The sequence below is a fragment of the Pararge aegeria genome, chromosome 1, assembly GCF_905163445.1.
Source record: "Pararge aegeria chromosome 1, ilParAegt1.1, whole genome shotgun sequence".
In the NCBI taxonomy this organism is placed as follows: domain Eukaryota; kingdom Metazoa; phylum Arthropoda; class Insecta; order Lepidoptera; family Nymphalidae; genus Pararge; species Pararge aegeria.
Window position 1 is genome coordinate 5,868,902 of NC_053180.1, and position 15,852 is coordinate 5,884,753.

At 36.1% G+C, this 15,852-nt stretch overlaps 1 protein-coding gene across 3 annotated transcripts in view; it reads left to right on the top strand.

Moving 5' to 3' along the window:
* Positions 1 to 12,090, top strand: part of LOC120634301 — a 39,815-nt gene extending 27,725 nt beyond the window's left edge. For 2 of the 3 annotated variants that reach the window (XM_039904991.1, XM_039904910.1), the window contains exons 14-25: positions 2,246 to 2,407; positions 3,045 to 3,233; positions 3,820 to 3,935; positions 4,604 to 4,725; positions 5,304 to 5,651; positions 7,003 to 7,151; positions 7,431 to 7,566; positions 8,476 to 8,572; positions 9,131 to 9,214; positions 10,118 to 10,221; positions 10,670 to 10,772; positions 11,160 to 11,310. In XM_039904991.1, coding sequence (XP_039760925.1) covers positions 2,246 to 2,407; positions 3,045 to 3,233; positions 3,820 to 3,935; positions 4,604 to 4,725; positions 5,304 to 5,651; positions 7,003 to 7,151; positions 7,431 to 7,566; positions 8,476 to 8,572; positions 9,131 to 9,214; positions 10,118 to 10,221; positions 10,670 to 10,772; positions 11,160 to 11,310 — 1,761 coding nt within the window. Of the gene's footprint in view, positions 1 to 2,245; positions 2,408 to 3,044; positions 3,234 to 3,819; positions 3,936 to 4,603; positions 4,726 to 5,303; positions 5,652 to 7,002; positions 7,152 to 7,430; positions 7,567 to 8,475; positions 8,573 to 9,130; positions 9,215 to 10,117; positions 10,222 to 10,669; positions 10,773 to 11,159 lie in introns of all 3 variants that reach the window. The other variant, XM_039904833.1, reaches the window with a different exon arrangement.
* The last annotated feature ends 3,762 nt before the right edge of the window (positions 12,091 to 15,852 follow it).

A 15,852-nucleotide genomic window follows, 5' to 3' on the forward strand; every position in this document is an offset into this window, starting at 1 on the left:
TTTGCGACTAAACTTTTAATTTTTTTTAATTTTTAAATAGAAGTTTTTTTTATAGGTTTCAGTTCGCAAAGAGGTAAATTAACCTTTTGGTGAGATATTTGTGTTGATTGTACGTCCTACCGTATTCGTTGTGTCAAATTATGTGGTTTTGTTTTTTATTGTCCACCTACCCGCAATTGACCAGCGTGGCAGGTTATATTTTTCTATTTTTTCGTGGCGTGTATTGAGTGATAAGCTACCTACTACAAAAGTATTATGTTTTTTATAATTCATAATTGATGGACCAAGATGATACATCCATTTGCACAATAGCCCACCTTGGATATTGGACAATTGGAGGATACGTAGGCATTTTTGTTTTATCGGATTGTGTGTAGCTGATTAACCCTAATGATTTTAATAGCGTAACGCGGGCTTGTTGGCGAGCCTCGGAATGGGGCTCTGCCAAGAAGAGTTTGAACCCTAGGGCTCGAAGAAGCGAAGGGATCGGCCTGAGGGCGCCTCATGTGAGGCCGAACCTCGGCTCAGGCGACGATTGAAGTGAAAGGGTTACGGACAGTGATTAGGTTGCGGACGGTGTATAGGTTACGGACGGTGATTAGGTTACGGACGGTGATTAGGTTACGGACCTTCAGACCGGAACACAGCATTGCGACAATGCTGAGATAAGCATGGCGGTAGTTCTTTCCCGAACGAGCTCAGTCACATTGCTTTCATTTCCTGACTATATATAACTGGAAAATAATTGAAAAATATAAATATTTAAGGTACAGTTTTCTGAAAAATTAGTAAGGATGGGACATACTTTCGTGTTACTTCCTGCGACTATTATGTCCACATCTTGGGCCGGAACTAACGCTGTCAGCACGCTCGTCGCTAATACAGTAGTGCATAAAGCTGTAATTAACCACTGTGCTTGAATCATGTTTGTCTAAAAAAAATATACCATCAAAATATTTTTTTTTCCAAACAGGCTCAAAAGTATCTTTTGGGTGTAAAAAAATTCTGTGAAAAGATGAGCCCATAATATCAATATCAAGATTGTCCTCCTCGCATTTTTTAAATTCCCATAAGAATAATATGGGAAAAAATTTTTTTGCTTCTTCTAATTTTTGTACCGTTCAAACGACTGATTGACTTATAAATCGCTGTTTCAATCTTTATAGAGAATTAAACATTCACAAAACTCCTTCGCTATTTCGTCTTGCCAAGCTCGTCTTTTATTCGTGGAACATTAATTAAAACTTATTTAGCGTAATAGTACAGAAGTATTTGTAAAATGCGTTACTAACCATTTAGTTACACCAGATTATTAATCTATTTCAATAATTTCGAAGGTTTTAAAAAGCCTTCCAGTACGTTTACAATGCATTAAAATATATTCAAAAAATTATCAAATATATTTTTATGGTTATATTTTAAACACTTATATAGTGGACCCCCGGTAGTCCGACAAACATTTTGCAGGGCAGTGTCGAACTATCGAATTCGTCGGATTATAGAGTACCTACTGCCTAAGACCCCCTATAGTCCGGATTTTTTTACAAAAGAGTACCTTGTAATCCGACCACAATAGTGATGGTGCGTACAAGTTGTAACTTGTTCAATCATGCTTAGCGAATACGTATTTAATAATAAATAATAGACCATGTCGGATTACAGGGGGCGCCGGATTAGACAGGGGCCGGACTGTAATTAAGTTAAATTTATGTAATTAAAAAGTTATCCGATTCATTACATTTTGAATCAAAAGTAAGCTTGAACCAGATCTTGATTGGTCGCACGCATAGATAGGTTATATTTCTTGGTGTCGCCATCGCTTTTTATGAAATACAGTCATGGTTATAGTATTATTTAGCTTCTGACTTTTTACTTCTTACTTTTTCTGTTAGGTTGGCAACTGGTCTTCTCCTCACGGAACACATTTTGCGGTTGATGATGTTGATTGGATAATGTGAAAGTAAAAAGTTATACAATACGCGAAAATATATAGATACTTATCTTTATCTTCCTTTTGTTTGTTGATAAACTGCTTTGTTTGTAATTGTAAAGTGCTCCAAGTGTTTATACGAAGAGATACAATCTCTCTTAAGTAAGTCTACTCTTGCAATGCAATGGTAGCTACAAGAAAGAGGGCATTCATTTGACCCTATTGTCTGTCGATGTCACTCCGCGACGATACTCAGACTCTTTAAAGTCCACTTTAATATACTGGGACTAAACTCACCAAATGCTCTTACTGCAGTACACGGACCTAGGACAGACTACGTACCCGAACCTGTCCAAGACAGTTTTCGCTCTGTTCATGGTGTTTGTGCCGATCCTGCTGCTGAACATGCTCATCGCTATGATGGGCAACACGTATGCCCACGTCATTGAACAGTCGGAGAAGGAGTGGGTCAAGCAGGTAACTGTTACATACGCGCAAGGTTTTTAAGCAAGCGCGCAGCGACCGGACGCCTGCGTAGAGCATTTTATTTCCAGCCTACGTAAACTTGAACCTTATTGTGGTAGTTACAAAATACAGATTCAAATGTTTAGAAACCGACCCAAATGTAATGCATTTGGGTCGGTTTCTAAACATTTCTACAATGGGATTTTCAGAGTCGATATCGGTATCTTGTTAATTAGGTATGTAAAAATAAAATGCTCTGCCATGCCATCCTCAGTTTGGGCAGGCTAGCCACTTGTCAATCTACTTATTAAACTCTAACTGACTGATAGACAACGCACTGGGTAAGAAGCCCATTAATTTATATATATCTCGTCATACACGGTCTAACTTTCTAAACTCTTGTAAACTCTTTTTTTATCACAAAGCTGAATCTCAAATGGTGCAGGCATTGGTGACATTACACGCCACCGCGCCTTTTCCCCAACGAAGCTCGAATTGCTTACTGCAGCGTGGGAAATAAGATATTTTGCCGTTTTTGCCAATATTTCAGTTAGTAAGAAAAATAAAGAAGATAGTTACCTAGGTACCATTTGCATTGATTGATTATGCATTGACCCACATAATGTTTAAATACGCCTTTTGATTTTAGTGGGCAAAAATCGTAGTGTCCTTGGAGCGATCAGTATCTCAGGAAGATGCGCATAGATACCTGCAAGAGTATTCCATAGGCTTGGGTCCGTCTGATGATCCTCGGTATGAGCAGCGAGGGGTTATGGTCATCAAGAGCAAAGCCAAGACCAGGGCTAAACAGAGAAAAGGAGCTTTAGCTAATTGGAAGGTAGGTCAGAAATATTCGAAGAAGGTAAGGGTCTACATCGTGGTGTAATTAATATCCAAGGAAGTGCATAGCCGAAGTAAATAAAAAGTGTGTAGATATAAATAGCTACTTATTATTTTTTAAATGTTTTTACTTGTAATTTGGTTCTTGATTCTAATAAATTAACAAGTTAGGTATTACATCATGGTTACTGCTAACTGGAGCAAAACTTAAAACTTGACACTTTAAGATCGACGATTCTGAGACCTTTACTTGAGCATACCTAAGTAGTATTAATATTTAATGAAACCATCAAGAGGGAATTTTGGAATTTTCTCTCCAAGTGCTAGATAGTCTTAACAATTGACAATCCGGGATCAGCACAGTTCAGTAGGTTTACCTAATAACATCGTTTAAATCAGTATTGTATTAAAATGTATGTTTATACCTATGACATACGTTTACATCATAAAAACAAAGAAATATTCGGAAACAAAACGTCAACATCATTAAATTAATACTGCTACAAGCGATCGATGGTTTTAAGCTCTCATAAGGTAAAAAAAAGCTCTGAGGGCTCTATTTTAATAAGAACTCTTTTTTTTAGCGAGTTGGAAAGGTGACGATAGCGGAGCTACGTAAACGTAATATGAGTGGCGAGGAGTTACGGCGTCTCATGTGGGGACGAGTATCTATATCTACACCCACTAAAGCGCCTTTACCGTGAGTAACCAATGCGTCACTTAATTTTTTTTGTTTCACTATAAGCTAGCCGTTGAATGCAATCTCACCAGGTGGTGAGTGATGATGCAGTCTAAGATGGTAGCGGGCTGACCTGTTAGAGAGAATGGTAGTCATACCCCTAATTGGTTAACACGCATTATCGCACCGGAACACTAAATCGCTTAGCGGTACATCTTTGTCGGTAGGATGGTAACTAGTCACGGCCTTTTTCTGGTCTGGTCTGGGAGGAGGCTTCCTCCCAGACCAGACCAGAATAATTGAGAAATTAAAAATTCTCAAATTGCCCCTACCCGGAATCGAACCCGGGACCTCGTACTTAAATTCATTGCGCTCACCGTTGCGTTATGGAGGTCGTTATTTTGTCACTTCATTCGTGATGTATATTTTGGTCAATAATTTTGGACCATCCGGATGGAAGGACCAATTTCTCTCTCATAGGGCAAGCAAGGAACACGTCCTGCAACGTGCCGCGCTGTATCTATCAACGTGATTCAGCATCATGTGCCTGTAATTACACCGGCAACAACGCTCTTCAGACCGGAGGACAACATTGCAACAATGATCTTTGGCAGGAAAAATAAGCATGGCGTTAGTACTTTCCTGACAGGCTCAGAATCTCTACTACTATTAAAATGTTTCTGTTTTAGTTGCTTGCCCCCACCCGAACTAGTTGGTTCGACCGAAGCTACTGGAACCGGAGTGGGCCCAGCCCTTTCGTCAGCTCTCAACGTGATGGCTTTTACTCATGATCTCGACCTAACGAACACATGTAAGTTTTAATAAGTACGAGTGTAGGATGGATCTAACGCCCATTAAGTTAACCATGTGCATAAGTCTTAGGTCCGGATTCCATATACCACAAAGGCAATTTCGGAATTTATATTTTCTCTGGTATACGTTCCGCCGCCAAACGATTGCTTTTCTGGTACTTACGATGTTAAAGTAGGTATGTTTACATGCCTACGTACAAAAAAATTTCTTAGTTATGAAATAGTAGATAATTATCTATTACTGAAGGTTTTTTTGGATAATAGCCATTCAAGTATTCAGTATTTAGTAGTGGAAATATAATAACATTAGTTGGTAATGTAGGTCTTTAAAATGTATCTCGCGAATAGATAAGTAGAATATGATTAATATTGCCGAGTTAGGTAGGTTAGATAGGTCATAAAGATAAGTAGGAACCTACCTATATTTTAATAGGTTGTAGGGTCAAGGTCAACCTAAAACTAGCCACATTGGTAGAGCTGATTTGAACTGACTGATATGGTAGAACTATTTCTTATTGGTTTTAATAGTCCTATTGTAGTTCTTTAGTAAGTTATTAAATGTGACATATTTCATTAGGCACAGATTTACAAAAACAACTAACACCAGATCTTCTCGTGAACGGCGTTACACAAGCGACAGGTGTACCCCATCAAGCACAATTGATGTCAAAGCAAGTCACTTCTCCAAACCAATTGAATGTCGCGTTAAACCAACCTTTAACTAAGTCCAGCTTAGAAATGAAAGTGCCAATAACTGCCGGTCAAATCAAAGTGCCCACAGCTCCTGGTCAAATGCAAGTTGCCATAAACACTGGGCAAGCTGGACTCGCTATTCTAGGACAGGGTCCGATGCCAATGGATGTTTTGGGAACGAGTTTGTCCCCTCAAGATCTTCAAAAGCCGCAAAATGTGAACGTGATGATGCGTAAGTTATTTTCTCAGTCTTTCTTTTTTATAAATAGAAAGAAAGAAAAATCGTCTTTTTATCACACATGTGTGTAAATAGTTAGATTTGTATCATACATTTATTTTAAATAAATTAAAAATGTATGACGAAGGAGCTGGCTCAGTATAACGGCATACTAATAAGCGCAGCACTGGTATTCAGCCAACCCCTTTATCTTTGTCATTGCCGAATCCTCGAGACTTAAAAATAACTAAGCATTCATAAAAGGAGACAATAACAGAATTTAATATTACCTATATAAACAAACGAAAGTTGCACATTAACATTAACACAAAACTTAATTACCTATGAAAGCCATAATCAAAAACAAAATGTAATAAATCTTACGTGGTAAATAATAATAATAAAACCACAATCAAAAGAATAAAAAAAAAATAGAGATACCTGCTACAGATGTTGACTACAATTATTCATTGTAAAGTCAACATCTCCTGAGGATGTTTCGGTTTCGGAGCGAATCGTTCGTAGAGAGGTACCTACATTGCCGAAGATCTGTTTGGTGTGGAGTATAAATATTGAAGAAATTATAAATTACACCAAACAAATCCTGCGTTTCGCAGATTATAGAATATAAGCTTAATTTTCATATTATATAATGGAATTCCGCAAAGTAACGCCTGCTTCTATCCAAATGTAATGTGTATCCATTAAGTCAATGTATCCTCTACATGGATGCAAAATTTTCAATTCAATCGGATGTATAGTTTAATAGTTTTAACGGAACAACCGTAAAAAACTGTATAGATTTATATATTAGTATAGATATAGATGTTCTTTCTTCTTAATATTGAAACAAACCTCGTACAAGCTTTTTGGACTCGCTGAATATTTTTATTTGTTTATTGGAATAGACGCGGGGCATTAACAGTATCACAATAGTTAAATTGAGTTAATACTAAGGATTCCACAAAAACTCTTCTCGCCTCTGACAGATACTTTCTTATGCCATAAAGAACTTTAAGTCTGTAAAAAGCATATTTTATTTTATTTTTAACAAGCGTTAAAAATAAAATAAAATATGAAAAATCTTTATCCATTAACTAAAATTAAATCCTGGACTGCAATCAAAATATTTTCGTTCCAAGCACTACAGCCCATAAATTTTCTGCAAAAAAATTGAATGCTAGTAACAAGAAATCTTAGTCGAATGTAAAATCGGAAGTCGTCTTTATTCGGCCGGTTATCTGTGTAATCGATTTAAGAACGTATGCGTTAAATTTTCCATTCATAAAGAATCTGCCTATGTTTCCAACACTTGACAAATTTGATCACATTCATCATCATCATTATCACAAATTGTCTTTTTCAGCACCACCGAAAGAAGAAGTATATAGGGATTACCTCCACGAGTTAGTGTCTATGGAGGCGAAAGTGGGCACCAATAACCCAGAAGTAAAGAACTTAGCTGAGAAGGCAGCCGATTTAGCAGGGGTGCCGGAAATTGACGTCATTGTTACGGTAAAGTTTAAAGAAACTTTCGGCTTAGTCTCATAGGGCGTAAAAAATTACAGGTTGTTTCAGTTGAAATGTAGATCAGATTAAAAAAAAGTGTAGCTAGGTAAAAATATTTAGTAATATTTTTCATAAAAAATCTGACTTTGGTTGAGTCTTTACGCCGGGCCAAAATCGGGGAACGTGGATTCGGTCATAAAACATATTTCATACTCAGCCTCAGCTAGAGTGGCTAAACATCTCAGGCAGAAATGGTCATCTAAGCGAGGTATTGTTTTCTCGCAGTCGGCGGCTAAGTCGGCGCGTTTGGTGGTAGCGGGCGCGGTATCTGGCCTATTTGGAGTAGCGGCTGACGTGCCACAACCAGATGCAGCTTGGAGAAGAGACAGGCAAGAACACACTGACAGTGATCCTGTGACAGGTACCTTGAACCTTTGAATTTATCATATTAAAAAGGAAAGTTAATTTAAAATTACATTCTTAAGTTTGGAGAAAAACTCATCTCTTTACTTTTTTAAGTAAGACCACCACATAATAAAGTTTTTTTTTTTTTGATAACTTCTAGTTTGGAGAACAACTGGGGCAACAACTGCCGGAAAATGCCTTGGATTCAATTTCTTAACCATTCGAATCTGTATACCTATTGCTAGTTCGTGAGAATTTCCGTTGGATAAAAATAAAAAATGGTTTGCTCTGTTGGTTGTGTGCTGGTCCTTAGTGGCCCAGACGATTGTTTTTTAATTATTAGTATATCGATCATTGGCAGACTTTTCCGTATCTACTTCTTACCAATGGATTCAATGTTAATTTATTTGAGACGATAGATAAGTATTGGCACATATACCTACTTCAAATAAAACAAATGATGATAGACGGATGAGGACCAATGCCAAGAAATGAATTATCAATAATGCGTTTGATTCAACAACATTCTGATCGATTTTTGTCAGCATCGTTAATTTATGTCAGGCACCTGATATTTGGAGGTCGAAGACAAATAATTGATCTACAGGGATTAAACCTTGCAAGTCGCAACGGACCCGAAAATCAAGGCCCAAATCTAATACAATAATAGTTTGTAGTGGTCGATCAATGTAATAAAAGTTAGGTATTAATCAAAGAACAATCATTCAGTGTTCTTATTTTAACAATTCGACAACAAATAAAAATATTTTAATATTAAATTATGTTTATTTTCTAGGTACTACTTTTGGTAAGTTTTGTCAAAACAGTTTTGACACTATTGCATTTATTTAACAGACTTGGGAACATATTGCATAATTCGATTCGCAATCAAATGTACCTATGTCACGGCTATTTATTTTTTCAGACTCTGTTATACTCGGTCGAGCGGCGCGGGCCCGCCGGGCACGTTCCGCCTCACGACGAGCACCCCCTCCTCCGCCGCATCTTTATGTGCCTGCTAGGTACCGCTACCTACATACCTAACTCTTTATTATCGCTCTCGTTCGTTCGTTGAACTCTGCCACCGAATTTTCAAAATTGGTTCACTGGCTAGACTTGAGTTAACGTTGACTCATAATTTTCTTGACGCGAACGAGCTAGTGGCGGTCTCCACATTATCAACTAGATGGCGCCACAAAGGATGTGTTCATAAATAATGCATATATTAACTTTCAAAGATAAATGGTTGGGCATCGGTCCCTGAGCGCAGAACACTTACTCGGAGGAAGATCTTTCAATAATTAAGGCGAGCGTATAACCATAGCTCCCGTACAAGTTACGGAAATTTTAGGCTGTTTTCCACCTGTGTAAAATTAGTTTTAAATCAAATTCGTCAAACTTCTACAGCAACGCTTTGGCCAAATAAACATGTATTTTAAATTACGCGACTCTCAATAAAGAGGTACCTATTAATTTCATTTTACTTTGAGAAACAAGCGTGTTTTAATATTCTAGTATCGTGTTTTATATAGTTAAGGTAATTTGTATGTTAAGTTAAAGTTATGAATTTTATTTTCCAGGTCTATGTACTTTGTGGCGTCTGAAAGTAGCGCAGTTGAAAGCGATGTTCCTTTGGAAGACCAACTAAGTTCGGGTAACAACTCGTAAGTTAAAATGATTAAATCGCTGACATACGTGTTAGGTGGCACCTAAGTATGAAATGACTACTAAAGAAATTCACCAAAACTATAACATTGTTTTTTGAATAATGCATTGCTTTTTGCACAATGCAAAACGTATATCCTCTTATGTATAAACATACCTAAATATATATAATTGCATAAGTTTGTTATGTTAGTAACATGTTCGGCTCAACATGAGGTTCAAGTGATCTAGACGAAATTTAGCAAACACCGCTTTAGTTGGTCGTCACTCGTACTTCATAAGTTAAATGCTTTATAACAAAATAATAAATATCCATTTACTCAGTAACATCACGAAAACGTAAAATTTAATTAACGAATTGGCTTCTTAACCTAACTTATGATGAGACTGAAAACCTTATTCAGTAGTACATACAATCTCACCCTCGCCCACATACACATATACACACGCGCACCCACACACTCATAGGTATTTAATTTTTTAAGCAATTAATTATATAAAAAAAAAATTAGTTTATCAATGCATTCAATTCAAATGGTTTTTAGGTTTCTATTTTTATTCATGGATGGGCGATAATAACTGCGACTCAGTCTTGCACTATAGCAGTATTATCGAATGTGGGTTTTATGATACACATTACCTGATGTTCGCCTTATTTTGTACTTTTTTTAATTTACTGTGTAACTGTTAATTGAAATAAACTTATTTTTATGGACCGAAAAAAAAAATTCTTTCAGAAATATTACTGAGAAATAGTTTACATAGCAACGGCCATAGGATACATTTTATCCCGGAAACAGGTTCCTGTCGGATTTTATATATCCGAAATAAACGCGAGTCGCGTTTTTTTGGGTATATAAAAACTAATTTAACATTATTAATTAAAACTAGGTTTTCTTTAGTGCAATAGGCGGTATACGTGATGACAGGATGAGAGCTGCTCGTCCATTGTGCATACAACACGCTACTGGACAAGTTCAAGTTGAGCATTCGATATTTATCGTTGGTAAGTTGAATTTACCCAATACCTGACTAGGCTTAAGGTATGATGTTCGCGGATCTACCACGTATCTATCAAAAAATTATTAATTTAGATATAACGAATCCCGAATCTGACAAGTCAAGAATCCTTCCATTCCCGAATAAAGGGTTCGCGCATTTACCACGCAGGTACCCAAAAAAAAGACACCTCGGACGATATAAAAATTATATCTACGCAGTCACTGGCGACTTACGTCATCAAGTAATCATACCAATGAAAACTAATTAATTAACAACGCCGCGGCAGAATTTCTGCTGTCAACTAGATGCTTAATTAGACAAAAAAAACGGGATATTCTTGACACCATGCAAACGGATGCTTTTGTAGAAATATATTTATTTCTTTCAAAAAACTTTCTTTTGCATACTTAAATAAGCAAATAGGTAACTAATTTATTAAAAAACTTAATCAGGAGCGGGAAATGGTGCGGAAGTGGAAAGTGCTGCACCGAAGAGAACTAAAATGGACGTAAAGAAACCTAGACCGAAAACAGCCAGACCGCGTCGCCAAAACAGGTAGGTAGTTTCAGAATTAGTTGAAAGCGACACGCTCATGTGCTGGCAGATGATTCGTTCTAAAAGCTCGCAGCGCTTCAATTTCAGTTCTACAAGTGCAGTTTTGGATGGTTATATGTGAAGACATAACTTTGCTATCGATTTTAAAAGTTTATAGCCTATCTATATTTCATTTTGTATCCTAAAAATTAAGGTAATTGATGTCTATCACAATGATCATCAATATACATGATTTTTGCGATAGACTATATTTATAGACATGTTTAGTTTAGTGAATTGTGTGCTGCATAATTGGCACCAGTACGTATTAAAATTCTGTCAGAAAATAAATTTAATATGCAGGCTTATCAAGAAATTGTAATAAACCAAAGTTAATTTTCGTTTTAGGGTTTCTCCAGTCCCAGAGACCGGAAGTCCTTTAGAGCCGTGGGCAACGGCTTCCCTGTCAAGGTTATCTCGCATGATACGTTCCTCCAGCAGCTCTTCGTTGTCTGTCAGCTCCCGCAACTCTGCAGAAACCTCTCCTCGGCGGTACTGATATTCTCGCAAAAAAACTTAACAGTATACATACCTACAGTTCAATCATAGTCCAAAGGCCGAATATTGAAACTACTTGAGCGCACTTCAAAATTTTAAGTTAGATTAATGGCATTTCCTAGTTTAGCACGAATCTTGACGTTTTATAGAAATATAAGACTATCGCGATGCTTTTCGATTGGTGTCACGTGTCCTCTATTGGCTATAAAACACAAAATTTGTTTATGACGTCAATGTCACCAGATCGGTGCTGCGATTACCTACTAGTTAATTTGTACATAAATCAGAAAAATCTGTGTGTCAATAAGACTTGCACAATTTTAAGCCTACCCTCCAATTTGCTAGACTAGCAAGCTCAATTCACTGCTGTCCGACAACACCACAAGGATTCTTCAAAACACGCATTCCCAGAACATATGTTGTTAAAGAACGTTTATGTACCTAACGCCTGGTTTTAGTGAAACCTGTACGAGATATTTTTTGGACCTCCTGCATGCCACTACTACATTTGGATCTGTCACGCAATTTTACTATATTTGTGATATCGTAAAACCAAATTAGCAGTTTGGACAAAACACCAAAAACTACAACAAAATTTTTAAGTGCGCCTTTGTTAAGCATTTCAAAATTCAGACCACTCGCGCAAGTGGGCGATTATGATTGAAAAATTATTATATTATGTTAAAAGATTTGTAAAAAAGAAGTTTAAAATGTTGACTACTTGTAAGATTAAACAGTTTATGTAAGAATTTAAGCAATAAATAAAACAACTTATTACTTCGATGTTTTTTATTCGTAATTTCTTGCTAACTTCGATGTAAAAATCATGGTATTTTGGGCAATTAAAAATTAAGGTCAATTTTAGAACACCAAATCGCTGGTGTTCATCAATTTCAGATAAATATATAAAACATATTTAAAGTTCGTTGGTAAGGAAACTACAAATAATAAAACTAATAAATTTTTTAAGCATCGGGACTAGTGGCGCAACATTGTGGAAAGGGGCAAAATGCCCACGGAGCGCATGTACAACCATGCACATGTTCCCGCATGTACTTGCTTGTTTCATTACAAAATTCAGTAAAACTTATAGGTTTTGTATTTGATTTGTTAAAATAACATACACAAGTTAAGCAATAAAATATTTTTAAAAAACAATGACGATTTTGAAACTTTAGCGAGATTGTAGAAGGGAGAGAAATTGGTAGCAAAATGAGATCAGCTTTAAAATATAAAACATTTCACAAAGCATATTAGCGAAAAAATGTACACAATAATTACAACAGTGTATGCACGTACTAAGTATAGGTATTTATTAAAAAATATAAATTAACGACAACTTCAGTTGGTGGAGGGCCTCCTCGGATAAATTTACTTTGTGCCTCTTAACGTTTAAAGTTACGCCACTGATCGCAAAAATAACTGGTATAAATAGTCATAGTAAATCATTTTAAAATAATTGACAGACATTAAAAATCAAAGTCATAAAGGGAAAGATGGTAATTTCTTCATTGGTATACAATAGTGAACTAGATATATTTTTTTTTATAGAATTTGTAATTTCAAGGAAGGTCTTTTGAGCCTGGCGTAACGACATCTGCCAGTTTTATATTGATTCTATGGCCACTGATAGGCTACATTGAATATTTTGATAAGTTTTCATATAGTAATAAACACGATAATCCTTAACCGATAATTTTAATTCTATCGATAGATTTAGCCACTTTGAAACTGCGCTGTCATAAACATTGATAAATTGATAGTAATCATCAAAATCTACGAACGCAACATTAGGTACTTAAGTCTCTAATTCTTTTTAAGTTACACTGGGATTATTTTGGTTTGTCACATAAAACCTGTTGTCTTGGTACGTATGATTTGGTAGACGGTTAATAGAAATAATAGATACAACCGAAGGAGATAAGTAGCCTTGCCTGTGGGCTGTGAAATCATGAACTGTAATCGAACTCTGAATGAAAGTGACTTTGTTTGAATACTGATATATGAATTTAAATAACATCCGTTGTCTCGTGCATTCCTTGTTAAAAAAAAACCCGGTAGATGGAATAAAAAAAAAATGGTAGGTGTAATTTTTGTTTCTAGATTATACATTAAGAGGATTGGAAAAGACTTTTTCATAAAATATTAAGACAAGCGTTTGGCCTAAAGTGCATATTGATGAAGCAACCTAACATGGTGCAAGTTTCCCTAAATACCGATCTACGTTTTAGACATTACTGCCAACACGCTGCTTGTACCAATTCCTATATTGGCTTTTCATCTAAACCAGACGGGTAGTTAGTAGTTCTTTACGTTCAGTGTTGCACGTTTCAATATGAATTTCACGTCCCGTAAATTATGACTGTTTGAATGAGATAATAAAAATGCGATCTAAATAATGTCGCGTTTTGGTACTGATATATTTACTTGCATCAAATTTAAATAGCCGTTTAGGTGTGTTTAATAGTAGTGTAGGTGTTATCTTAGTACCTCAAATCGCCAAAATAATAATATCCTAACCACGGAATACATTTTATGTTTTGTCAGTTACTTGTGAATTCTATTAAATCCATAGGCGGATTATCTGCCGATAGAACCAGCCCTGAGAAACATCCGTATATAGAGCGAACGAAAAACGTATACTTAACTAATATATTTTGTAATCATAAGATAATTTAGAAAAAATCACTGGGAATTGTAGTTAAATCTTTTGATTAGGACACTGTTTATACGTCTTGGCTATGACGGCAATCGAAAGGTGTGCTATTTTAAAAATAAACTAGTTTTCAGCGTGTTTGAGGGTGTCCGTCGACTCTTGAAGAATAATCACTTTTATGTGTGCAAGACTATAAAATTTCTGCTGACTAGCGAATATGTCTTATCCCGAATCTGTCCAATACGGAATAAAGGAAAAAATGTAGCACCCAGTTAAATATTGAGAAGCAAAAAAACACAGAAATAGCAATCGATCTAAAAACAAGATGGCGGCTAGAGAAAAACTTGCCTCTACGGTAGTATCACTGGGTCGCGCCTCGACTATTACAGAAAAAAAAGCAGAAAACTGAAGCCGGAAAGACATTCTAGATCTTTTCGGTGCGTATTTGAAACTTAAAATCAAAACGGTTAATTTACGTATCGATAAAATAAAAACTAAATGCAGATCCTTACGATACCTCGCAGTTTGACGGTAATGGAAATAGGCGAGGGAGAACTACCTTAGACCAAAATAGTTCTTCACCACACTCTTCGCCACACTCATCTATTAAAATAGGTATCCTGGCGACGATGCCGTTTCGTATATTTCCTAGGTCACCCGATGAATCTTCTATCAAGGCGGAATACCAATGCTCGATATTTATATACAAGATGTAGTAAAGTTATTAAGTTTTCTTGTGCGTAGTATGACCGATCATATCGAAAAGTTTCTAGCCTAAATATTTTCGTATGGATTCAACAAGTCTAAAATTGTAAGTATGTTAATTCATATTTACATTGGCTCCGGATTCAAATATAAATTAATACATTATTTTATGCATATGTAATATGTATAATTGCGTATGTGCTTTATGATGGTTTTTATCGGTTTATCAATGGTTTGACAGCGTTTTCAAAATTGAAAAGTGGCAGATGTCGACATGTCTTCTACTTTTTAAGTTAAATGACATACCTAGGTCAGGTATTCCTAATAATTCAAAATGGAAAATGTTTTGGGTTAATTTGATAATTATTCATGACAAAGAGATACAAACTTGACGCTACAGGAATTGAGAGCCAAAAATAGTAAATTATTTCGATAATGATATTTGTTTAATTTTAACTCATTTTCATCAGCTTATCAGTCCTTTACCGCCAGATTATAATGTATTATTACATATTAGTAACACAGTATCATAATTACATGTATCAAAATAGCAATAAATTTCAAAAATATTTAAAATTATCTACAAAAATCTACCATAAAAAAATCCGAAACTATTTTTAAAAGTTAATGGAATAAGTCACCCACCCCACCGTATTAATTATTTAAGAATCGCTTTGCAAGTTGAAGGTATCAGAAAAAAATCAATGCAGTCCGGGGGAAAGAACCCAAAGTTGGATGATAAAAGCTAGTTTTTTGTTATACGTGTTGAGAATATGTCGAGAAATCTTTTAAGCAGTTGTCCTAGAAACTATCGCTTATTATTGAAACTTACCGGGGTTTACGCCGATCGTCGCATTCTCAAGTTTAGCTCGAGCGCGTGGGACGCTCTCACCTATCGCCAATGTCCGAGTATTGGTCTCAAACTCCTTTATATGATATGCTTTTAAAATATAAGGGCCTTCAGAAACCTTCAACAGATCGACAACAAAGGAGACAGTGAAATATCACAAGTTGAAAGGCAAATACAAAGCAGCCACACGCTTGCCAAACCACGGCAAATGTTCACGAATGCCGAGCGTACAAATCGAGTTTTATGGCGGCTTGGCTTGTCCAAGATCGTCGATGCTCGTAGAGAGCAGACGTTAGATTATACGCACGAAGCAAATAACGTTTACGATAAGC